The following is a 25,805-nucleotide window of genomic DNA, read 5'->3' as shown; positions in this document are numbered from 1 at the left end:
TCCGTGGGTCCTTGTCTGGGTGCTGCTGAATGCCTGGCTCTACCGGGAAGTTTCAGGGGTGAGAGAGGTTAGAAGGTTTGAAAAGAGTTCTTCAAAATACTGACAGGGAAGGACCAAGTGATCAATAATTGAAGGCAGAAGTCGGAGAAACCGAAGAGATAAGAGACTCAGAAGAGGTGGGAAAGCTTCATGAGGTCTGCGGACAGTTGGTGGGAGGTTGAGTGAGGGGCTGATGAGCAGGGAGTAGTCTGGAAAACATGGAGGAGATGGGAGGAGCCAGGGGAGCCAGGGATGCCTTCAGGCCATCTTTTGACATCTTGTCATCCCCCTGGGCAGCTCACTGAGCTGCAGCCGCACTGCCCTTCGAATGCTCATGGGCATGCTCACCACAGGGCATCTACAACACACTTCCCTCCCTCTGTGTCCAAGTCACATTTCAAATGCAATTTTCAGAGGGGCTTTGTGGCCAGCCTACTCTATAGCTTCCTGTTTTCCTTGGTTGTTTTGTCTTTTCTCTCCCCTTCCCTCCCCTCCCCTTCCCTCCCCTCCCCTCCCCTCCCCTCCCCTCCCCTCCCCTCCCCTCCCCTCCCCTCCCCTCCCCTCCCTTTTCTTTTCTTTTCTTTTCTTTTCTTTTCTTTTCTTTTCTTTTCTTTTCTTTTCTTTTCCCTCACCACTCTCCCAAACGGTTGTTTATGGATTTGTTTACCTGTTGTTTCCAGTCCTGCCATAGCAAGCACGTGGATCATTTCCACAGCTTTATTTCCCAGTCCCAAGGACAATGCCTGGCGCTGAGCTACTAGACAACGGGAAGAGGGAGGGAGTGGAAAGGAGGCTCCTGAGAAATGTTCAGGAGGTGGCTTCCAGTAGGTCACTGTGAGGAGGCAGGACACCCAGGAATCAGGCCCCCCCTCACCAGTGTGAAAGCCCACAGGGTGCTCTAGCCCCGCCTTTCCGTGTACCCTCTGCATCCTCGTGACCGCTGACTGGCTCGGGACCCAGCAGAGCAAAAGAGAGTTCTAGGCTTTTGTGCATAGTGTTGTGTTCTGCATTTCACTTTCCCAGTCCTGGATCCTGCCGCTGCTGTGCTTTTGGCCATTCCCCAGCCTTCACTGTCACTTATAAGACCCTGGAATCTAAACACAGCCCAAATTCCTTCTTATCTCAAAGATTAACACCTGCAATCCAGTCCAAAGAGACAAGAGTTCAGCTGACCCAGAAAATGGACTGAGCCTCACAGAATGGAGAAATACCCCTCCCTTGCCCGGGTGCCTGCTCCGTTCCTGTGGGCCTTGGGGCCCTCCTGGCCTTTGGGCACTTGGTAGACCCAACTTCTTCATGTTTTTCAGGGTCTCCAGCTGCTGAGCAGCTGCAGGACATCCTGGGGGAGGAAGATGAGGCTCCCAACCCCACCCTCTTCACAGAGATGGACACTCTACAGCATGATGGGGACCAGATGGAGTGGAAAGAGTCAGCCAGGTGAGAGGGAGTCTGGACAGAGGAAGGGGCGTGGCCAGGGCCCAGGCTGGGCCGAATCTCCTGCTGGGAAAGTGGTGTCAAAGCCTGAGTCCTGTGGTGAGCACCTTCCCAGCTGCCAGTTTCTGTGTCTAGAACTCTAAACCATAGGGAGCAAACATAAATGATGGTTGTTGTTGTCAAAGAAACGACACTTCAAAAGCCGAGGGGCTAGCTCAGTCGGCAAAGTGCTTGTTTGGAGAAACCGGGACCTGAATTCTGTCTCCAGAATCCATGTAAAATAATCTAACAGTGGTGCTGTGTGCTTGTAACTTCAGTGACAGCCAGGGGATGAAGATATGCCCATTCCAGGAGCTGAGGCCAGCCAGCCTAGCCTAAGGAAGTTCCAGACCAATGAGAGGGTCTAAAAATGGTGGGCAGAACCAAGAAACAGGCTTGTTCTTGCATCTTGAAATACATACCTGCACACACATGTGCACTCTCACATACATGAATAGGGAGAGAGAGAGAGAGAGAGAGAGAAAATGCATGATGGAATAGTGACCTATGCAACAACCCTGCAAAACTATAAAACCATATATTCTTCAATGTCAAGTGGTTCAAACTAAATGCTATGGAAAGGAATGTTCCAGTCCGGCTGGAGTACACAGGGAGGACTTCCTGGAGGAGGAAGAGACGTAGGACTGGATGACTCATCATTCTCAGCAGAGTTTGGACAAGCAGAGTGGGCCTACAGAGGTGGAGCCGTGGAAGAAAGCAAGAGGGTGTAAGGAGCTGGCTTGGTGGATAAAGTGCTAGCCGGGCGACTGTGAGAACTGGAGCTTAGACCCCTGGGATCCATGTAAAAGCCAGACAGGAGCAGTGGTCATCCGTAATCTCAGCCAAGGAGCAGAGACAGAAGCTCCCCAGGACAAGTGACTACCTAGACTAGCCAGAAGCTGTGCACTGAGCTCTGGTTAAGGTTTACCTCAATAAACAGAATGGAGAGCAATTGAGGAAGGCTTCAGATGTCAACTACAGGCCTACACACACACACACACACACACAAACACTCTTACCCCCATACACTCATATAAACACATACACACTCGTACACACATGTGTACACACACACACAGTTACTTGTACCCATATACACTCATATACACACTCATACACACATGTACATACACACACATATCACACATGCACACGTGAATGCACACACATGAATGCACACACATGCACACAATACATACTCACACACACTAACATGCATATGCATGCATACACATACACACACACTTGTACACACTCCACACAAGCATGTAGATGCCAAAAAGAGGGCATGGAGAGAGAGTCCCACGAGTGTGGAAGGGAAGGAGGAGGACCCCGTCTAGAAGGGTAGTGGAGATGCATGGTGAAGACAGGAGTGGAAGTTGGGTCTGAGTAACATTTGTGCTGTGACTGGGACAGAGGGACGGACCTCTGAACCAAACAGAGCAGGTTAGTAGTCCCACGTGCTACCCAAAACCCAAGAAGCAGGGAGGGAAAGACAGGACAGCAGGGGAGACCCCAGGGCTGCTGAGTGTTGGAAGAGCTTTTGCCTGGTTTCAATTACCCCCCTCCTTCCCGGAAAACGAACAACGTTGCCTGTGTTTGGTTTCATTTTGTTTTCTGAGACAGAGTTTCTCTGTGTAACCTTGGCTGACTTGGAACTCACTTTGTAGACTAGGTTGGCCTTGAACTCAAGAGATCTACCTGCCTCTGCCTCCTGGGTGCTGGGATTAAAGGCATGCGCCATCACTGCCTGACAATAATAATTTTTTTTAGCCTCTATCCAGGTGGGATGTGTGTAGGTGAGTGTGTTTTCCTGTCTTGAGGCACACATACACCAGTGTGTGCGCGTGCGTGTGCGTGTGCGTGTGCATGTGTGTAGTACCAAGGTTAATACCAGGAATCTTTTCTCAGTTGCCCTCCACTTTGTATTCTGAGACAGGGTTTTTCTCTTGGAGCCAGAGCTTACCAACTGTATCCAGAGTTTACCTGCTCAGCTAGTCTGGCCACGGTAGCTCTCCAGCTTGCTCTACTTCCCCTGCACTGAGACAAACGAGATGTCACACTCACCTGGCTTTTACATGGTGCTGGAGCTCTAGTCCTCACACCTGAATAGCAATCACTTCATCTGCTGAGCCATCTCTTCATTCAGGGAAAACCATTTTGATTTTATCAAATTAAAACCCAGGCTATGGCTGTGTCTCCATTGGTAAAGGATGTACCTAGCACACAAGTCCTCGGTTTGATTCCCAGCACCACATAATCTAACCATGGAAGCACACCGCTGAAACCCCAGCACGGAGGAGGTGGCGATGGGAAGACCAGAAGTTCAAGGTCCTTCTCAGCTACGTAGTCTGTTTAAGGCCAGCATGGAATAACTGAGACTCTGTCTCGAAAAACAAAACAAAACGTGATTAAATTAGGATTCAATCAACTAATTTCCACAGAGAGAAATTAGATACTATAAAGTAGTGGTTCTTAACATTCCTAATGCTGAGACCCCTCAATACAGTTCCTCATGTTGTGGTGACCCCTAATTATTTTCATTGCTACTTCATAACTGTAATTTTCCTGCTGTTACGAATTATAATATAAATATCTGCTATGCAGGCTATCTAATATTTGACCCTTGTAAAAATGCATAAACTAACAACTCCCAGTGGTGCCCAGGGCAGGGTCTGCATGGGACCACTCTGACACCGGGAGTCTGACAGCTCCCTCCATGGCCTGGATAGTTGCTGGGCAAAGGGAAGAACATAGTTCCACATCTCAGACCTCTCTGCCCCTTCTCTGCTGCAAAGGCATCTGGAAGAAGGGCCACTAAGAGGAATAACGTCCTGTGGTCCTCCTGAAGGAACCAACCAATCAGCTCCACAGCCCACAGTTGTGCCCAGTCCCCCCATGCAGGCCCAAGAGCCTATTCTCATCCATGGTTCACTGAACCCCAATGTGCTGAGACTGCAGGCTCACCCCATTCAAGCCCCACAGTGACCCTGAGGAGGGCAGAGCTGAAACCTGACTTTGTAGATGGGTTGAGGTGCAGAAGGACTAGTAGTTTGCCAAGGGCCAGAGAATCAAGAGGTCAAGCCCGGATGGTCCCCCCACCCCCAACCTGTCTGACCCTCCAGCTTGAGGTCTCTTGGCCTTTGCTATGCTCTCCCAAGCTTATTAACCATTTCCCTCCACCCCCTAGCCCGTTCCTGGGACACCGTTTGGCTTTTAGGGGAAGACCTAGGGCTGAAGGCAATTCTTTTGGAGTTGGAGCTAAATACCCACAGCTACAGAGCCTGGGACCTCTAACCAGGGTTCACAAGATGGGAAAGGGCAGTTCGGATTGCCAGGGCTCCTCGGAGATGGAGAGGGACTGCCTTCTCCACCTCCCTGGGCAGAGAGAGTACTTACCCCAACCCCCCCCCCCCTTCACTGACAGTTTGTGCCTTCAATTCTGACACTCCCAAAGCAGACCAGATCAATCTCTGTGAGTTCAAGGCCATACCTTAGCAAGCTCCAGGCTAGGTAGGACTACACAGTGGTACCTTGTTGTAAAAAAATAAAAACAAAAATAAAAGCAAAACAACACCCCAAAAAGAAACAAAAACAAAAAAGACCAATAACAACAATTTAAAGCAAGCAAGCAAGCAAGCACAACCCAAAACAACCCACCACCAATCAACCAAAACCGAACAACCACAAAGACAAAAGTCGACATGCTTAGTCAGGCCTGCTTGGGATTTGTCATGGCTAACATTCCTCCCAGCTAACAGACTGTAGGACCCATGTCTGGGAAGCCAGAAGTCTCAGAAGTTTCCAGACTCAAAGAATCAGCAAATCCCAGTGGATTCTGGGCCTCTGGAGTAACAGAAGACAACTGAAGGTGTCTCTTACAGACCCCATGCCCTGGCATTAGGGGACTAATCACACATCAAAGAGAGTGGCGGAGGGGTCGCCTTCATAAAAGTACTTAATTTGCTGCAGGGACTGCTTGCTTTATTGAGTTAGGAGCTTAAGAGAGTGAAAATCTCAAATCCGCAAGGAATTTTCCCTGGCGGTGCTTTGTCGGGGGTTTATTAGTTTAGGGGACATTTCAGGCTCTTGAAGGAGTCACTGCTGTGTAGATTTAAGTGGCTTTTGGAGATCTGCTGAGCCTTGCCCCCGTGCACATAATCGGGACTGTATGTGCAGTGGCGCGTCTGATGTGATCGATGGTGGAAGGCCAGGCTGTTAATAAGATAGACTGTTATTAATTCTGTCTCTTTGGCATTCCGACATGGGGTCGGGGGGGTGGTCTGTCTGTCTGCTCACTAATAATGACCTTGACTGAGGGAGTTGCTGAATCAGGTGAGGTAGGGGTGATCCCCTCGTTTTATGAGCAAATAAATCACCCCAAACCCCAACCTTTTTCAAACCGATGCCTGCCTGACTGAAGGAGAAGAGGCTGGAAGGAGAACAGCCCAGGTTGGAACGCACCCAAGAGTGGAGGACTCTTCAGGGTGATTCAGAAATAACTAGAGCTTAACACTCAAGAGCCTTGAGAACACGCTCCAAATCCAGGCTGCTCTGGCCTCCGCTCAGCAGCCTGAGAGCAAGAACTTGCCAGAAAGTTCTTAGGAGATGCATATGCTCTGAGAACATTCTTGTCACGACAAGAAAAGAGTTGAAAGGTGCATGTGAAGTGGGCCAGCTTAGCTGAATTGGAGTGCTTGCTCTCCTTTTTGACAGTGTCTCATACAGCCCAGGCTGGCCTCAGACTTGTTGTGTGGCTATGGAGGATGGTTTTGGAGCCTTGCTCCTCCTGCTGTCTGGTGCACATGGTGCTAGGGGTTGAGCCCAGGACTTCATGCACTCTAGGCCAGCTCTCCATCAACTGAGCTACATCCCTCGTTCCTCATTAGGACACTTTCTCGAAAGTTCTGAATTGTTCTCCACACGTCAGCAGGATGGAGGGAACCTGGGCTCCCACATCAGCCTTGAACCCGCTCTCATTTACGATCCTGCATAAAGCTCTTTTAGAATATGTCCCTTCTCTGCATGGGACTGAAAGCTTCTCCAGCCCTCTGGGTCGGCCTTCTAGGGACAGAACTACCCCCCTTTATAAATCAGAGGAGGAAGCTAAGGCCACTCAGTGTGGAAGTCAACAAACTTCCTTCACTCACTCAAGTAATAGTTACTAAGGTCTTCCTGACTATAAGCCTTGAGCCATTTAAAAATGGAACATGGCAGATGCTGTCGTTGTTTAATTGGCTTCTGTGTAGTGAGGCACAAAGTCACATCAGGGCATACTTGGAAATGAGGGCAGTGTGGATGCATAGAGGCATGAGAGGGTCAAGGAAGCCTTCCAGGAGGAAGGGTGTTTACACCAAGACAGGAGGGTGGATCAGAGTTAGCACAGCAAAGATAGGCAACGAGGGAGAGGCCCCAGGAGCAAGGGCTGGAGAGTGGCCTGGTATTACTTAGCAGGTACCTAATAGATGAAATGGGGTATTTTCAGGCCTAAAAATCAAGCCAGAAAGGAGAGGCCAAGCTGGGTGCTGAGAATTTGGGGACCTGAAAGGGTTTATGGGAAAAGACAGAATAGTTCTTTATGTTAGACAGACTATTTGGTTTTAGTGCTGAGAAGAGATCAAAGGAAAAGGCTTGGACTGGGGAGCTGGCTCAGTGGTGAAGCACAGGCGGCACCAGGTGAGCTCTGTGTTTGGAAGTCGGATGAGCATTTGTGCTGAGGGCCTTGTCCAAGAGCGGAAGTCTCTGGAGCAGAGCACAGGATGGAGGGAAGTCTTCATTCAGCTTTTTAAAAATTTATTTATCTATTTAATTTTTGAGACAAAGTCCAGGCTGACCTTGAGTTTACTACGTAGTGGAGGATGACCTTGAACTTCTAACTCTCCTACGTCCCTCCACCTGAGAGCGGAGATTAAGGTGTGGGTCACCATAACACTTGCAGACAGTGTGTTGTGTGATTATACAAGTTTCTGTGTGTGTACATGCACAGGTACATGTGTGTAAGCATGTGTGTGGAGGTCGGAGGTCAACATTAGGTGTCTTCCTCAATCGCTCTCCATGTTACCTTTGAGGGCTCTCTCACTGAACCTGGGGTTCACCAGTTGACCAGGCTGGCTAGGGGCAGCTCTAGAGATCTGCCTATCTCTGCCCTGCTACCTTTTCCCCAGCCCTGAGGTTACGGGTGCACACCACCGCTAGACTTTTTCCAATGGATCCCAACTTATGCAGCATCTCCTTAGCCCATCATATTCAGATTTTTATACAGTACCAAGGACCAAAGCTCTCCCTTACATGCTGAGCAAGCACACTGTCAACTAAGCCCGATCTCCAACCTCAATGCTACTGTTCATGCACTGTTCAAGAAGGAAGCCCAGGGCCTCGTGTATGCTATGGCATCTCTGACCTGTGGCCTCAGCTTGGCTTTTGTCTTTGAGGATGAGACATGTGAACCTGTTTTGGATGCTAATAGAAATGAGAGAGAAGAAAGAGAAGGGTGTAACGGGGCAGAAGGCCGAGACAGGCTTGTTGAGTGGAGCCTGGCCCTAGGTGCATGTGGGGCTCCCAGAAGGTTTGAGGAGGGAGGGAGTGGAAGAGTGACATGGTAGAGTTTCAGGCTGCTGGTACCCAGGGCAGTGGGTCCAGGCCTGTGGCTATTGTGTTTCTTTTTTTTTTTTTTCTCTTTTCTTTTTTGTTTTTGTTTGTTTTGGGAGGGAGGGTTGTTTTTTGTTTTTTTTTGGTTTTTTTTGTTTTGTTTTGTTTTTTTGTTTTTTTGTTTTTTGTTTTGAGACAGGGTTTCTCTGTATAGCCCTGGCTGTCCTGGAAATCACTCTGTAGACCAGGCTGGTCTCAAACTCAGAAATCTGCCTGCCTCTGCCTCCCGAGTGCTGAGATTAAAGGCATGCGCCACCACTGCCCTGCGGCTATTGTGTTTCTTAACAGTAGAGCCATGTATGGAAATTTGAGGTCAGGTGAAGGTTTCTGCAGTTATTTGCTTCACCTTCTGCTGACCCACTGGTCTGAGTGCTGAAGGTTGCTGGTTTCCACCTGGTGTTGGACCTTCCTTCTCTCTTCTTCCTTCACTACCAAACACACACACACATCTGAAGTTTATAGTGAACAAGCAGGAAAATAGGAGTAAGTGTGTTCAACCATATGTATGCATGCATGTGTGCCTGTGTGCATGCATGAGCATGCCTGTGTGTGTGTGTGTGTGTGTGTGTGTGTAGACCAGAGGTCAACTTCTGGTGGTGTTTTCCAGTTGCTATCCACTTTGTATGTTTGTGTTTTTTTTCCCTTTTCCCTTCATCTGTTTGTATATGTACATGTCTATGGGTTTTTTTTCCCTTTTCCCTTCATCTGTTTGTATATGTACATGTCTATGGGTTTTTTTTTCCCCTTTCCCTTCATCTGTTTGTATATGTACATGTCTACAGGAGCAGGACATCCACTCCCCACAGCTACAGTTACTTCCTGGGACAGGATGGCTCACCAAGAATTCCCAAATGGCAGACATCACCAAAGCCTTGCCCAGGTTCTTAGGCAAGTATAAAGGAAGACTGAATCACAGAGACTCGGGTAATCATGCTAGGAAGAAAGTGGGTTCATTCTAGAACAGTCTAAGTAAAAGGGCCCCAACAGTCTGGTCCTGGTCTCAGACACATCTCATCTTCAGAGACAGGGGCTTCAGCTCCTTATCCCGAGTCTATTAAACGTTGTGACCACTTAGCCAAGTTGTCTCATGTTGATGCTATACTGAGCAGCATTCTGCTGATAACGTGACCTTTCCAGTATGTCTACCAAGGAGAGAAAGAAAGGGCTGGAGGCTGAGAGGCTTTTACAAAGCTTACTGTAAGATAAGTAGGCTGGCGGTTAGGTTATACATCAGCTCTTGGGAAGCTGCTCATTGCTGGTCATCAGCTTTGTATCTGATCATCCCTGGGAACCTAAAAAGATGAAGTTCTGAGCCTAGATGAAAATGGTTATCCCAATAAGCCAGTGAAGCCTTCTGGTGTCATCAGCCCCGCTGATGCTGTCTGAACTCTCTGAGTGTATGTCAACACTTCAGCCATGGCTTACATATGGAGTATTTTAAACTCACTGCTAGGTTTGGTTGACAAACCATGGGTGTGTGTTTAGATCCGTTGTAGGAACGGTGTGCTTTATTTCACACATCAACCTTAATGCATATGTTTTTTTTAAATTACATTTTATTTATTTTTATATCTCTGTATGTGTGTGTGTGTGTGTGCACGCATGTGTTGTACACTGCATGTAGAGGACAAAGCACACTTGTGGGAGTCTGTTCTCTTTCTTCTCTCTTCTTCCATCATGTGGGTTCTGAGGACTGAATTCAAAAGCAAGTACCTTAACCTACTGAACCTTAATCAACCCTGTGTGATTTTACATAGTGTGTTTGTCATGTAAACTGTGACAGTAAAACAGAATTGGCATACCTGTTCCATTCTTTAAATTTTTTAAAAAATTGGATTTATTCATGTTATGTGTGAGTGTTTTGTCTATATGTTCATATTTGTGCCACATGTATGGTTGGTGCCTCCAGAGGTCAGAAGAGGGCATTGGATTCCCTGGAGTTGGAGTTACAGATGGTTGTGAGCCACCTTGTGGGTGCTGGGAACCAAACTGGATCCCAATCAAAAGCATCAGTGCTCTTACCTGCGGAGCCATCTCTCTAGCTCCAGGTGTTCCACCCTTGATAAAACATTCACCCCGTTTCCAGAGAAGGAATTTCTAGGAAAGGACAGAATCCAGACAGCTCTTGTTGAGTCCTTAGCGACCTCGAGGAAAGCTGCTTATAAACTGATCAACACTCACTTTCAGTTCCTGCTGGGACATGCAGTCCTGATATCACTCCTCTGGAAGATTGAATAATTTGCTGGATGATGAGAGTCAGCTCACATTCATATTACTTTTAAGAAATGAATCTAGGGGCTGGGGAGATGGCTCAGCAGTTAAAAGTATTCACTGCTCTTCCAGAAAACCCAGTCTAAATTCTCATTACCCAAACAAAGGCAGACAACTGTCTCTAACTCTAGTTCCAGGACATCTGACATCTCTTCTGGCCTCTGCAAGCACTTTACACGTGTGCTGTTCTTACTTTGTACATGCAGGCAAAACACTCAAACACATAAAAGAAAATAAATACATTTTTAAAAAAAATGTTCCCGTTACGTATATAAGAATGAGGTACAGAGCTGTTGAGGTGGCCCAATGGATAAGGAGCCTGGTGCCAAATCTGACAACCTGAGTTCATTCCCCAGGTCCTACATGGCAGCAGGGGAGAGCCAACTCCTGAGATTTGCCCTCTGAATCCCATGAGGACACTGTGGCATTCTCATGACCACAAAATTGCACACATATAAATATTCCAAATTTAAAGAATGTAATAAAAGCATTTTAGTGGATTAGAAATGGGCCTTAGACAGATGCTGTTAAAGCTACCTATAGAAGTTAGACTTTGGGGTGAGTGTGGGGCTGAGAAGATTATAAAGTCATGGGTGGCACAGAGTGACCACGGCAGGGGCATGGACCTCATGCATCCTAGGTGAGTAAACTTAAGTTCTGTACTAAAGCAGACAGAGCAGCACTTGAGAGTCCAGGAACGCCCTCAGTTACATAGTAAGTTCAAGGCCAGCCTCGGCTACAAAATGAAAATCAAACAAAAAAAGAAACAAAGGAAAAAATTCACACAAGTACGGATTTTCCTTTTAAAACTATTATTATCTTTTTCTTATGAGTCTGGGGAGAGTGGATTTGTGCACATGTGTGAAGGTGCACAAGGAGACCAGGAGAGGGCATGGACTCCTTCAGAGTTTGAATTATAGGCGGATTGTGAGCCTCCTGACACAGGTGTTGGGAAATGAGGTCAAATACTCTGTGAGAACAGCACATGCCCTTAACCGCCAAGCCATCTAATAATTCTTTATTATTATGTTTTTAAGGATTTATTTATTTATTGTATGTAAGTACACTGTAGCTGTCTTCAGACACAGCAGAAGAGGGCATCAGATCCCATTACAGATGGTTGTGAGCCACCATGTGATTGCTGGGCTTTGAACTCAGGAAGAGCAGTCAAGTGCTCTTAACTGCTAAGCCATCTCTCCAGCCCCGTTCTTTATTTTTTAAGATTGACTTTATTTTATGTATAGAAGTGTTTTGTCTGCATGTAAGCATGGGCACCATGCGTGTGCATGCAGCATCCACAGAGGCCAGAGGGGGCATTGAATCCTCTGGAACTGCTGTTACAGAAAATGATGGACTGTCACTTGGGTACTGGGTCCAGAACCTGGGTCCTTTGCAAAAAGCAGTGGGTGCTCTTAACTGCTGAGCTGTGGCTCCAGCCCCACCAATATGTGTTTCTTAAAATAAATAAATAAATGCTTAGAATCAACATAGCCTGAGCTTCAGATGTTGCATTGCTCAGAAGATCGAATCGCATTTTAAAAATGCTTTAAAATTGTCACATGTGGCAGGACATAGCTGAAATCCCAGCCCTTAGAAAGCTGAAGTAGGAGAGTCACAAGTTCAAGGCCACCTGGGCAACAGTTCAAGCTTAAGACAAGCTTGGACTACATGGGGGAACTATCTGAGGGTTACTTTTGCTGTGATAAAACACCATGACTAAAAGCAACTTGGGAGCCAGGCGTGGTGGCGCACACCTTTAGTCCCCGCACTTGGGAGGCAGAGGCAGAGGCAGGCGGATTTCTGAGTTCGAGACTAGCCTGGTCTACAAAGTGAGTTCCAGGGCAGCCAGGGCTACACAGAGAAACCCTGTCTCAACAAACAAACAAAAACAAACAAAAAAGCAACTTGGGAGGAAAGGGATTTTTTGGCTTACACCTCCACACCACTCTTTATCATCGAAGGAAGTCAGGACAGGAACTCAAGCAGGGCAGGAAAATGGGAGGCAGAAACTGATGGCCATGGAGTGGTACTGCTTACTGGTTTGCTCAGCCTTTTTTTTTTTTAAATAGAACTCAAGACCACCAGCCCGAGATGGCACTACCCACATTGTGCTAACCTTCCCCCAATTAAGAAAATGCCCTAGAGACTTACCTATAGCCAGCTCTTACGGAGGCATTTTCTCAGCCAAGATTCCCTCCTCTCTGATGAGGGAAACTGTGTCAAGCTAACATAAAACCAGCCAGTACAGGGTCCTTATATTAGAAACAAAACAAACAACAGATTCCACAGAGGCTACAGCTCAGTTGGTAGAGTGATCGTTGAGTGTGCAGGAAGCCCACATAGCAGATCCCATGGAGCTGGAGTCTGGATGGTCGGGAGCCACCATGTAGATTCTGGGATTCGAACCTAGTTCTCTGCAAGAGCAGCCAGTGCTCTTCACAGCCCAGCTGTTTCAGCAGCCGTCCTGTGTCTTCCCTTTAAATAACAATGATTTGTGATTCCTGGTGCTCTGAGTCAGATGTGCTCAGTCTGGGTGAGGTTCAGCCTGGGCAGTGTGGCTCAGGCAGGCCTCACACTCAGCTATGTAGCTGGGAATGATTGTGAACTTCTTGGCTTAAATTATTTCAAAATGTGTATGTGTGCCTGTATGCTCACATGATGCGAGGCAGAGGCTGACTCTGGAGTTGGTTTTCTCCTCCCACCTGTATGTGGGTTCCAGGGATCAAACAGAGATCACTAGACTCTTGGCAGACACCCTTACCCACTGAGCCATCTGGCCAGCCAACCCTGAATTTCTGATTTTCCTGCCTTTACTTTCAACTTCCCAAGTGCCTGTACCATCATGCTTGTTGGTGTTTTGTTTTTGTTTGATACAGGGTCTCACTATGTAGCCCTGGCTAGTGTGGAAGTCACTATGTAGACCAGACTGGCCTCCAACTCACAGAGATCTACCTGCCCCTGCCCCTGCCCCTGCCCCTGCCCCTGCCCCTGCCCCTGCCCCTGCCCCTGCCCCTGCCCCTGCCTCTACATGCTGAGATTAAAGGTGTGCACCACTGTACCTGGCTGGGCTGGGTTGTTTTCATGTGATGCTCAGGGAGCAACCACAGGCTGGGAAGGAAAGCACTCTACTGTCTGAACTATATAGTCCAATTCTAGACCTTCCCTGAAGGACAGCTTCTTCCCGTGCCTAGAGGTTTGTGTTGGAAGCCTGGACTGTACCTGGTGGCTAGCTCCAGGACACTTGTTATTATATCTGGATCAGCGGCAACCGATCCGTCTGAGTTACCAGCTGAAGAAAAGCCTCAGGCCTGGACCTCCCCTGTTTGTGACAGAGAGCTGTTTTCTGGGACATGTGACTCTTTAAGGTTCTGTTCAGGGAAAGGGGCACCTGGCTCCTGCCTCTGGCACGCACGGAAGTGGAAGCCTCGGCACTGCTGAGGACTGGGTGAAATACCGAAAAGTCTTTTTCCAACTCAGAGATTTTCTTTCTGTTTGACCTGCTTCTCTGACTCTAATTTGTGCTTTTTAAGGCCAACTGTGGTATAAAGCTTGCTTTACAGTGAGTTGTTGGGGATTACACGAACGGTTCTGTCAGGCATCCACAAGCTGGTAAGCTGGCTTTGACCAGACTCCTTAGAAAGGGCCCGTGCCTTTATTCAGTTTAGAAAATATTTAAGCATTTGGGTTATAGAAAGTGGGAAGTTCATGAGAGCAGTGTGCATCAGAATGCAGCTCCATGTATACACCGCCTGGCTGTCAACCCTTACCAGTTAACTCACGGCCAATATCAAGGTCCCACACACCCTGCCTTGACGTGCTAGGTCATGTTAGCACAAGTTACAACTACCTTATCATTACACATGTAAATGCTTGAATATATGCCTCCAAAAAAAATAAGAACACCTTAAAATTTTTTTTAGATTTATTTGTTGTTATTTTATATGTATTTTATACCACATGTATGTTTGACACCATTGAGTTCAGAGGAGGGCATCAGAGCCCCTGGGTGGTTGTGAGCGGCCACGTGGGTGCTAGCGAGCAAATCTCCGGGTACACACTACTTTTCTTTTTTCCTTTTTCTTTCTTTTTCTTTTTCTTTTTTTTTTTTTTTTTTTTTTCAGATCTGAGGACTAAACCCAGGGCGCTCTCCCACTGAGCTAAATCCCCAACCCCTTTCAGCCAGTTTTTTTTTTTTTACATTATTTTTCTTTGAACTTGGCTAATGCCTGTCTCAAAACAATAAGATGAGGGGGCCAGAGAAAGGGTTAAAAGCAGGGGCTGCTTTATAGCTTGGTTCCCAGAACCTACATGGTGGCTCACAATCATCTGCAATCCTAGTTCCGGGGAATCTGATGCCCTCCACTGATCTTCATGGACACTTCATACACATAGTGCACTGACATACAGGCAAGCACATACACACACACACACACACACACACACACACACACACACACATGCATATATATCAACAACCTTTGGCTTTCATGTGCACCAGTGCACATACATGTGCATAAGCATACACACATGTGTGCATGCAGTCTGAGTTCAGCTGGATGTGGTGATGTGTCCCTATGATCCCAGTACCTGGGAGGTGAAGGAAAGGGTTGTGAGTTTGACACTAGCCTGGGCTTCAGAGATGGCTCAGCAGGTAAAGGTGCTTGCTGCCAGGCCTAGTGACTACGTTTGATTCCTGGAACCCACATGGTGGAAGGAAAGAAAACAACCCTGCAGCTCATGGTTGGTAGCTACACTCCCACCTGTGAACAATCTCACTGGCCCAGCTGAAGCTTTTCCAGGCTGCGGTTTTTTGTTTTTTGTTTTTTGATTTTTTTTGTGAGACAGGGTTTCTCTGTATAGCCCTGGCTGACCTAACTCACTTTGTAGACCAGGCTGGCCTCGAACTCAGAAATCCGCCTGCCTCTGCCTCCCAAGTGCTGGGATTAAAGGCGTGCACCACCAACGCCCGGCCCCAGGCTGCGGTTTAATATCCGCTAAGGGATGTCCACCCCCAGTCCTCTTCATTTTTAGACCATTCCCCACTGACCCCATAAACTTGCTTTTCAGGGGGACTTTAAAAGCAGGTGGCCCAGAACACTTCCCTTCAGGTTCCAGTTGGTGCAGGTAGAAGCTGCCCAGTGTTTTGGGGAAGATCTGTCACTATGGTGGACTGGAGTCTGCAGCTGGGACGCTTAGCTTCCCTGGGGACTCTGCCAGCTGTCTGGAGCTGCCTCTGAATGGGAGGCCTGGTTGGGTGATGCCTCTGCTCGCTGTCCAAGGCCTCCCTACTCCATCATGTCCATCCTGTCTGTGATTCTAGATTTCCTGAGAGGACAAACTCCTCCACATAGCTGGATTTAGCGCCTTCCTTCTCCAGGTGACATCTGGACTTTAACCTGAATGTGAATTCACAGTTGAACTCTACAGTGGAAGGCATGGGACCCCCAGCCCCTGTGTAGTAGGACCTGAGGGACACATCTTGGGGCAGTTGTGAGATGTGTGAAGAGGCATCTGGAGGCCAGAAGTCAGCCTCAAGTGTTGCTTTTCAAGAGCTCTACATCTCACTGACCAGGGGGATCAACAATTTAGCTAGTCTGGCTGACCAGCAAGCCTAGAGATCCCCTGTAATTCTCCCAGTGTTGGGATTATAAGCACACACTCCCCACCTGGATATTTATCTGGGATACTGGGGGTTGAATCAGGTCCTTATGTTTATGCAGCAAACATTTCCTTGGCACAAGCATCTCCCCACCCTGAGGGAGATACTTTTTGTCTGGCGACATTTCCCCTGTTCCTAGCAAACCACATGGGGCACTTAAAAGTAACCAGTAGTAACCAGGATTCAGTTGAGACTAAAAAAAAATTATTGTGAGTCCCACAACATCCAGAGGAAGCTCCACTCCCAGGTGCTCTAGCACACCAGGATCATAGGATCAGAGGTGAGGAGGACACAACATCTTTCCAACACCACCGGGAGTAACTGAGACTAGTGGGATCCAGGAACACAGGAACCCCACCCAACCAGTGGCACTGGTTCCTTCCGGTCTGAGCAGGTGCCCTGAGCAGACCTTGGACCCAAACTCTGCAGCCTGTCTCACAGAACCCAGAGGAAGCTTCACTTCCAGGAGCTCTAATGCACCCAAGATCAGAGGATCACAGGATCACAAGATCTCAGGGGCTTGGTCACACTAGGATCTCAGGGTCCCAGAGGCAGCTTTACTCCCAGGAGCTCTGATCAGGATCCCAGGATCCCAGAATCACAGGATCGCAGAGACAGCTGGACTCTGAGGACTTCTGACACAGCCAGGATCACAAGAAAGACAGGGTCCAGTCAGATATAGCCAGGGCAGGTAACACTAGAGATAATCAGATGGTGGGAGGCAAGCGTAAGAACATAAACAACAGAAACCATAACAAGTTCTGAATACACCATCACACCAGAAAAGCAAGACTCAGATATAAAATCACTTCTCATGATGGTGATAGAGGACATTAAGAAGGAAATAAATAACTCCCTTAAAGAAATACAGGAGAACACAGGAAAACAGCTAGAAGCCCTTAAAGAGGAAACACAAAAATTCCTTAAAGAGTTACAGGAAAACACAAACAGGCAAAGGAAAGGAACAAAACCATCCAGGATCTAAAAATGGAACTAGAAACAATAAAGAAATCACAAAGGGAGATAATCCTGGGGTTAGAAAACCTAGGAAAGAGATCAGGAGTCATAGATGCAAGCATCACCAACAGAATACAAGAGATAGAAGAGAGAATCTCAGGTGCAGAAGATACCATAGAAAACATCGACACAAAAGTCAAAGAAAATGCAAAAAGCAAAAAGCTCCTAACCCAAAACATCCAGGAAATCCAGGACACAAGGAGAAGACCTAAAGATAATAAGCATATAAGAGAGTGAAGATTCCCAACTTAAAGGGCCAGTAAATATCTTCAACAAAATTATAGAAGAAAACTTCCCTAACCTAAAGAAAGAGATGCCCATGAAAATACAAGAAGCCTACAGAACTCCAAGTAAACTGGACCAGAAAAGAAATTCCCCCATCACATAATAATCAAAACACCAAATGTACTAAACAAAGAAAGAATATTAAAAGCAGTAAAGGAAAAAGGTCAAGTAACATATAAGGGCAGACCTATCAGAATTACACCAGACTTCTCGCCAGAGACTAAGAAAGCCAGAAGATACTGGGCAGATATACAGACCCTAAGAGAACACAAATGCCAGTCCAGGCTACTATACCCAAGAAAACTCTCAATTACCATAGACGGAGAAGAAAAAAAATATTCCATGACAAAACTAAATTTACACAATATCTTTTCACAAACCCGGCTCTACAAAGGATAATAGATGGAAACACCAACACAAGGAGGGAAACTACACCCTAGAAAAAGCAAGAAAGTAATCTTTCAAGAAACCCAAAAGAAAATAGCCACACAAACATAATTCCACCTCTAACAACAAAAATAACAGGAAGCAAAAATCACTTTTCCTTAATATCTCTTAACATCAATGGACTCAACTCCCCGATAAAAAGACATAGACTAACAGACAGGATACATAAACAGGATCCAGCATTTTGCGGCATACAGGAAACACACTTCAGTGACAAAGACAGACACTACCTCAGAATAAAAGGTTGGAAAACAATTTTCCAAGCAAATGATCACAAGAAACAAGCTAAAGTAGCCGTTTTAATATTGAACAAAATTGACTCAATGGAAACAGTTGTATAAAAGTTGGAGTCTTAGATGCACTTAGCACTTAAAAGGAAAAGAGTGGATAGAAGCAAACACTTATCTAGGACTAATTGGCTATTCTGGGTCTTTTGTTGTTCCATATCAGTTTGAGGATTTTCTTTCTATTTATGTGAAGAAGGAGATGAAGATGTTGATTGTGATTTCATTGAATCAGTAAATTGTTTTCATAGGAAGGTCAGTTTTCACAGTGTTAATTCTACCAAGCTGTATGCTTGGGAGGTTGTCAAAATCTAATATGTTTTCTTTTTTTTTTTTTTTTTCAGTTTTTTTGAGTCAGGGTTTCTCTTTATAGCCCTGGCTGTCCTGGAACTCACTTTGTAGATCAGGCTGGCCTTGAACTCAGAAATCCGCCTGCCTCTGCCTCCCGAGTGCTTGGATTAAAGGCGTGTGCCACCATGGCTTACTATGTTCCTCAATCTCTGTCTTTACACATTTAAAGTTTTCATTGTAGAGGGTTTTCTTTTTTTTTTTTAAATCTCTTTTGTTATGTATATTCTAAATATTTTATTTTATTTGAAAAACTGGGCAGAGGAGCATGTCCATGATCTCTTTCTCAGCATGCTTGTTACTCATAGCCATTAAGACTGGTAAATTTTATAAGTCAATTATGTATCATAACAATTTGCTGAAATTATTGATAATTTCTACAATTTTTCTAGTCAAATTTTGGGAACATTGGTAATAAGATAATATATTCTTCAGTTGAAAATAAATTGACAGTCGGGCTTGGAGGCGCATGCCTTTAATCCCAGCACTTGGAAGACAGAGGCAGGCGGATTTCTGAGTTCGAGGCCAGCCTGGTCTACAAAGTGAGTTCCAGGACAGCCAAGGCTACACAGAGAAATCCTGTCTTGAAAAGCCAAAATAATAATAATAATAATAATAATAATAATAATAATAATAATAATTTGACTTAATATTTTCCCATTTGTATCCCTTCTTTTGCTAATGCTTCAATCACATTATGGATGAGCAGTAGGGAGAGTGTGCAGTCCTCTCCCATTTCTGATTTTAATGGGGGCTTATTAATTTTAATTTTAATGGGGTTTCATTCATTTAGGGTGATACTGGTCATGTGTTGTCATACATAACCTTTATTATGTTGGAATATGTTTCCTACAGTCCTACTTGTTCTAGGGCTTTTGTTAAGAAAGCATGTTGAATCTTATCAAAGACTTTTTCTTTTCTTTTCTTTTTTTTTTTTTTTTTGCTTCCATTGAGATGATCATATGATTCTTGTATTTTTTTTTGTCCATGTATTTGGTTTATTACATTTATTTCTTATACATCTTAAAAAATAAAACAATGAAAAAGAAGTATTCTTCGTAGCTCAATTCTGCTCATCTGAGAAGAACTCTTATTGCTTACTCTGAAAGGGAGGGGCCTAGTGAGTCTGGTCAGTTTCAGGGACTTCCTAAAGCTATTTTGAGTTGTTTTGCCTTCTTGTTGAAGGAGCTTCATACAGGATAGAATGTTTCAATCTCAATGGAAACTGCTACACCACACTACTGGGTTGACCTGGAATAGCCTTCTCCTGAGGGTACTGGCCACACTGAACCCCATTCTTCCTTCTTCCAGGTGGATAAAATTTGAAGAAAAGGTAGAGGAAGGAGGAGAACGATGGAGCAAGCCCCATGTGTCCACGCTGTCCCTGCACAGTCTCTTTGAGCTCCGCACCTGCCTGCAGACAGGGACAGTGCTACTGGATCTGGACAGCTGCTCCCTACCACAGATCATAGGTGAGTCCAGGACATCTCTGCTGTGGTCCCGGTAAACCAGGGCAATTCTTCCAACCCCGTGTCAACCTGCAAGTCTGTATGACTGGCCATCTCAACACTTGTCTGATTCTGCAGGATTTTGATTCTGGCACAGTCTAGGCAGTGTCCAATATCTTTTAATATACACAGTATGCAGACCACCAACAGCTAGCAAAAGAGCATCCCTGAAATGTGACTCAGCAAGGCAGTAGCCAGGGAGAGGGGCTCCTGGGATGGATGGGCAGAGATGAGTGTTGCCATGGCAATGTGTTTCTTTTCAAAGGAAAATGGACTGTCTTTCTTCTTTTGAAAACTAGCTCTATTCTCCCCCCCAAAAAAGAAAAGAAAACTAGCCCCCACTTAATGGAGTCAAACGAGGAGGTGGCTTGTCTCCTTTTTCCTCCCTAAACATCCCTGTGAGTTTTATTCTACTTAGTAAATTTAGTTTGGCTGTAACTATTTCTTCTCTAAAAAAGAATTCATTTGGGGGATGGAAATCACTGTGCATTTTCATAGGTCCTCTTTAAAGCATGTTTCACAATGGGGATAAAAGGAGCAGAGACTTCTGTCCACACATGCACATACCTGGAGACAGATACAGAACCTTATACCTGATGATATCGGGGTTGACAGTCCTGAAAGTAAATGACAGAGCCGCCGCAGGACTATTCTCAAATCCCTGACCTCTTTACTCAGTCTCAATTCCAGGAATAGCCCAGAAGAAGCAAGACCTCAAAGCCTTGGTCTCTTTCTCTCTCCCACATGGGTCCAACTTGTTTGTTTCTCATCCAGATGATGTCATTGAGAAGCAGATAGAGGATGGACTTCTGCGACCTGAGCTCCGGGAGAGGGTCAGCTACGTGCTCCTGAGAAAGCATCGTCACCAAACCAAGAAGCCCATCCACCGTTCCCTTGCAGACATCGGGAAGTCGGTTTCCACGACGAGTGAGTAGGGCTGCTTGCTGGTGGGCACAGGGCATGTGACCAGGTGATCCCAGTTTGGGGGCTGGAAGTACCAGACTTCGTGATCCTGAAGAAAGTCCAAGGTTCTGGGCTCTCCTCCAGTCTCCTCTTCTGGAAGTCCAAGAGGGACCCCAGCCATACTCCATGTTGTTCCTGACACCAGAACACAGTAGTTTCTAGGAATGGTTAGCTCACAGCCCATACTGCACATTGCAATGGCTTGAGACCTTCAAATGTGTCTTGACACCTGGGAGATCTGTTAATCTGGAGTGCATCCTGGGAAGGAGGGGCAGGCCAGAATCTCCCAGCACACAGCACCAGGGAATGCCTGGAGGGATGGCTTGCTTAGGAAAGAATTTTCCACTAAGACAAGAGAAGCCAGAAACTTCTGCAGAGTGTGGCACACATAAGATGTTGGGAGCCTTGAGGTCTCCTCAAGTGTGCCAGTGTGCTAGTATACCATTCTTGTTAGCAAAGCCTGGGGCTTTGGGGAGAGAAGACTATTCACTCTAGGCCTCTGAAGGCTCTAGGCCCGACAAACCCAGCAGACAAACACAGAAGCCACAGGTAGCAGAATCGGAGATGAAGGTAGATTGTCTGCTGCACCCAGTGTTAATTTAGCCAACTCTGTATTCCATCTCCTTTCCAACTGGATGACTATTTCCCAGGGTCATCAGGAGGATCAACCAGTGCTCTTAGCCACCGAGCCATCTCTCCAGCCCCAATCCTGTGTAATCTTATTCACTCTATTCCTTTAAACATTATTCTTGGAAGGGGAGATGTATCTTGTCGTGACTTTGTTTAGTTGAAGTAACGATGTAGTCATTGTGCTAGCCAGAGAGGCTGCAGCTACAGAGATGCTGGAGCTATGTGCCTTCCTGCCCCTCCCAGACCGCAGCTCTGCCCGGAGCCCCTCAGCAGGCCCAACTCTGCACCGCTCCACTGAGGACCTGAGGATTCGGCAAAGCACCAGCTATGGTCATCTGTGTGAGTGTTCTCTGCCAATCAGGGACAGCAGCACGCGGGCTGTGACAGCTGGGGACTGTCCCCATGTCCATAGACGGAGAAGGTAGAGCTGAGGAGCTAGCTTGCTTAAGACACCAGCAGGAGAAAACAGATTTCCCCCTAAACCTAGGCTTGTGCCTGGGCCTGATTTACCACTATAGTACCCCTTGCCAGACAGAGTGCAGCCAAGTCCTGGCTTCTTCAGCGCTGATCTCATGTCCTCGGAACATTGATTTCAGGCAAAACTCTTGTTCTTGATGGCTTTATCATTTTGTCCTGTTTTCTGGTGAGGAAACAGGTTTCTGGTTTCCTAGGAAAGGCATTAAAGGCGGGGCCTTAGGGGTAGAGGTGCAGCTCCGCATTAGAGACCTTGCATGTTTAAAGCACCCTGTTTGATTTGCAGCACCACAAAAACCACAAGCAAATTAAAACAGAAGCCTTGCTGGGTGCTGTAGCTGAGGCAGGATTGCTACAAGTCCGAGGCCAGCCTGGGTTACACAGTGAATTCCAGGCCAGCCTGAGGGCTAGAGGTGAGACTGGTCTCTCTCACCAAGTTCCAGCCTAGTGATGCCTGGAACCTCATCTGAAAATACACCTCTATGTCTCTTCCGTCTGAGCTAGCACAGAGCTGTGTCTGGCGTAGGCACCTTGGTGAGGTTTAAGGAGGTGGGACCGAAAGCTGGAGGAGAGCATGCTATAGTGGAGGAAATGATTAGCAAGCAGCAGAACCTGGAGGTTAGCTTCTTGTCCAAGCACACTGCTCCTGCAGGGAAGGAGAATGGGGATGCCGGCTGAAGGGGCTGCAGGACCGAGGGAAGGGAGACTTGTTGTGGTTCTGAACTTAGAGGCCATAAGAGGTTCAGGGCCAGGGTCAAAGAGCTGGCAGGAGCCTGGCTTCCCCTGATAGGCTTGCTTTCCTTTCTCTCCTAGGTCATGCCCAGAGTAGAAGCATGAATGACATCTCTCATACCCCAAACACAGACCAGGTAGGAGAGCTCTGCCCTGGACTGCAGAGGCAGGCAGGGAAGGAGGAGGAAGCCTTTGGTTTCACGGGCAGAGAGCCCTTGAAAACCTCTCTCCCACAAGGGAACAGAAGCCCCCCAAGACTAAGAAGAACTTATAAGTAACCTTCCCTAGGACATTTTCATCGTCAGACAACTCTGGAGATGTGAAGTCATAAAGACAGAGGGTGGAGTAGTTTGAGCAGAGGACTTGTCTGGTACACTAGATCCAGTCACTCCATATGTCTGACCTTCTTGCCCTGGACAACTGGTAGCCAGTGGCACTGGAGTGGAAACCCACTCACGGTCTCAGTTTAAAAGACTAAAGATTATAAGTTCCTAGGAAGTCTCCTTGGGGGAGCCTGGAAACATGGGAACACCCGGAACCCTTGGAGACTGGTCCAGAGATTCCCATGAGTGAGGAGGCAGGGCAGAGGGCAAACAGACAGACTTCTCTCCACTGCCAAAGGAGAAGGCCTGGAGGGAGGGCTGGGTGGCTTACCACTAAGCACTAAGGGCTACATCTGTTCCAACAAGGAGGCTGCAGGTGAGAGCTAGGTTCAGCAAGCCCAGGCTAGGCTCTTCTCCGACTGCTTGGTTCACACAACTCCTGGGGAGATTTTAAAGCTAGACCTCCGTTGTTCTCTGAAGTGAGACTATGAGCATGCCAGGTCTTCTTGGGTGTGTCATTTTCCTCCCGGAGCAGCGGAAAAACAAATTCATGAAGAAGATTCCCAAGGACTCAGAAGCCTCCAACGTGCTCGTGGGCGAGGTGGACTTCCTGGACCAGCCATTCATTGCATTTGTTCGTCTTGTCCAGTCTGCCATGCTGGGAGGGGTGACTGAGGTGCCTGTCCCCACCAGGTGAGTCCCTGAAAAGTATCACCACACCTGTCTCTAGGGAGCCACTCCCCATGCAATTAGAAAGCAGGGATGTGCCAGGCAGTGGTGGCGCACACCTTTCATCCCAGCACTTGGGAGGCAGAGGCAGGTGGACTTCTGAGTTCGAGGCTAGCCTGGTCTACTGGTGAGTGAGTTCCAGGACAGCCAGGGCTACACAGAGAAACCCTGTCTCGAAGGATGCCCTTTTCCATTATTATAGAGCCCAACATGGTGTTGTTCACCTTTATTCTCAGCACCCAGCAGGTGGAGCTGTGTGGGTTCCAGGCCAGCCAGGGCAACAGTAAGATCCTCACAAAAAAGGAGAGAAGGGTTGGAGGGGGAGGCAGTAGCCAGGAAGAAAGTTGCTGAGTGGCCCAGGCAGCAATGCAAATGTAAGGATGCTCCCAGGAAAGGCCAGTTAGGGCAGAAGCAGAAATATTTCTTCACCAAATAAAATAGTCAAAGGGAGATTCTGAGGCTGGCGAGATGATTCCATGGGCATTTGTCAACAAGTTAAACAACGTGAGCTTGGAACCCACGTGGTAAACTGACTCCTGTAAATTGTCTTCCAAACCTTCATGTTTGCTGTGGTGTGTATGGAGTGGCATGTGTGCACATATACACATACACATAATAAATAGATAACTAGATCGATGTAAAAAGGAAGCTCCAGAGATTGTGGCTAGCCTGGAACCCTAGCACTCGGGAGGGCGAGACAGGAGGATCAGGCATTCGGAATCATCTTTGACAACATAAAGCGTTTGAGCGTGGGTTACACGGAACCCTGTCTTTAAAACAAACAAACAAACAAACAAACAACAATAATAAATAAGTATAATAGTAAATAATAATAATGATGATAATGAGGGGGAAAGATGATGCAGTGGTTAATGGTACTTCCTGCTCTTGCACAGAACCTGAGCTAAGTTCCAGTATCCATGTTGCATGGCCCATAATTAACTGCAATATCAGTTCATGGGATCCAGTGCCCTCTTCTGGCCTTCTCAGGCACTGCACTCACATGCACATGGCTCCATACAGACATACACATAATTAAAAGTAATAATGATAATGATGATTTTTAAACAATTCAAAGGAGGGGGTTAAAAAGAAGGCCCAACAAATCTTCTCCTCACCTGTTTCTGTTTTTTCCACTTTATTTCTTCTTCTCCCTCCATCTTCTTTGCAGATTTCTGTTCATACTTCTAGGACCTTCCGGGAGAGCAAAGTCCTATAATGAGATTGGCCGAGCCATCGCAACCCTCATGGTGGATGATGTAAGTGAAGATATGAAGCACGCACTCCTTTGTGAGTGCTAATGGCTGCTGCACTGGCACAGCCTCCCCCACTCCCTGTCATCACCAATTATCTAACAAGCACCTCTGAGCCCCTGCTGTGCACCAGGGAACTCGGGATTATGAGATTCTGAGAATAGAACCAGACCCTCTCTAATTTAGAAGCCCTTTCCAGAGAGAGGGACAGATCTGCAATAATGAGATGATTAAAAAAAAAAAAAAAAGAATTAACCATGTGTTGTCTGCCTGGGGAGCCAGGGCAGGCTCTGCAGATAGAAAACTAAGTGAACAGGAGGCAGGTAGACTGGCATAATCCTGAGATGCTAGCCTTCTGGAAGCTAATGGAAGTTCAGTAGTGTAAGCTCAAAGTGTGCACTCCCCCAAGGGCCAGGGCAGTGACCCGAGCTAGAGGCCATACACTCCCTGGGACAGGGAGGAGCCTAAGGGTCCTGTTCTGTCCCCAGAGCGTTGGGGAGCTGGAGGTCTTTAAATACATGCATAACCCCACCAAATCTGCAAGTCTTTTTGTAGCCTGACCCCCTCCAGGGTAAAAGTATGGGCAGTAATGAATGGATTTGAAAACTGGACTCAAACTGGGCTCTGTAGAGGTTTTCTTGCGTGCTTGCTCTGTGGGAAACAGAAATGAAGAAGATGGGGGAACTCAGCAGACATCCTACGGTGGTCTTAGCTGGGGTTGG

General features: G+C 46.8%; 1 protein-coding gene across 1 annotated transcript in view; it reads left to right on the top strand.

Moving 5' to 3' along the window:
* Slc4a5 (solute carrier family 4 member 5) overlaps positions 1-25,805 on the top strand; it is a 78,008-nt gene that overhangs the window by 14,621 nt on the left and 37,582 nt on the right. Inside the window, 7 exon segments of the mRNA XM_085840509.1 lie at positions 1,347-1,476; positions 19,783-19,943; positions 20,754-20,906; positions 21,816-21,911; positions 22,860-22,915; positions 23,637-23,794; positions 25,002-25,089. Of these exon segments, the coding sequence (XP_085696635.1) occupies positions 1,347-1,476; positions 19,783-19,943; positions 20,754-20,906; positions 21,816-21,911; positions 22,860-22,915; positions 23,637-23,794; positions 25,002-25,089 (842 nt within the window).

This window comes from Mus caroli, unplaced genomic scaffold (genome assembly GCF_978045245.1).
Source record: "Mus caroli unplaced genomic scaffold, Mus_caroli_1 scaffold_7, whole genome shotgun sequence".
NCBI classification, from domain to species: Eukaryota; Metazoa; Chordata; class Mammalia; order Rodentia; family Muridae; genus Mus; species Mus caroli.
The sequence above is the reverse complement of the archived record's forward strand: the minus strand, read 5'-3'. Positions and strand labels throughout refer to the sequence as shown.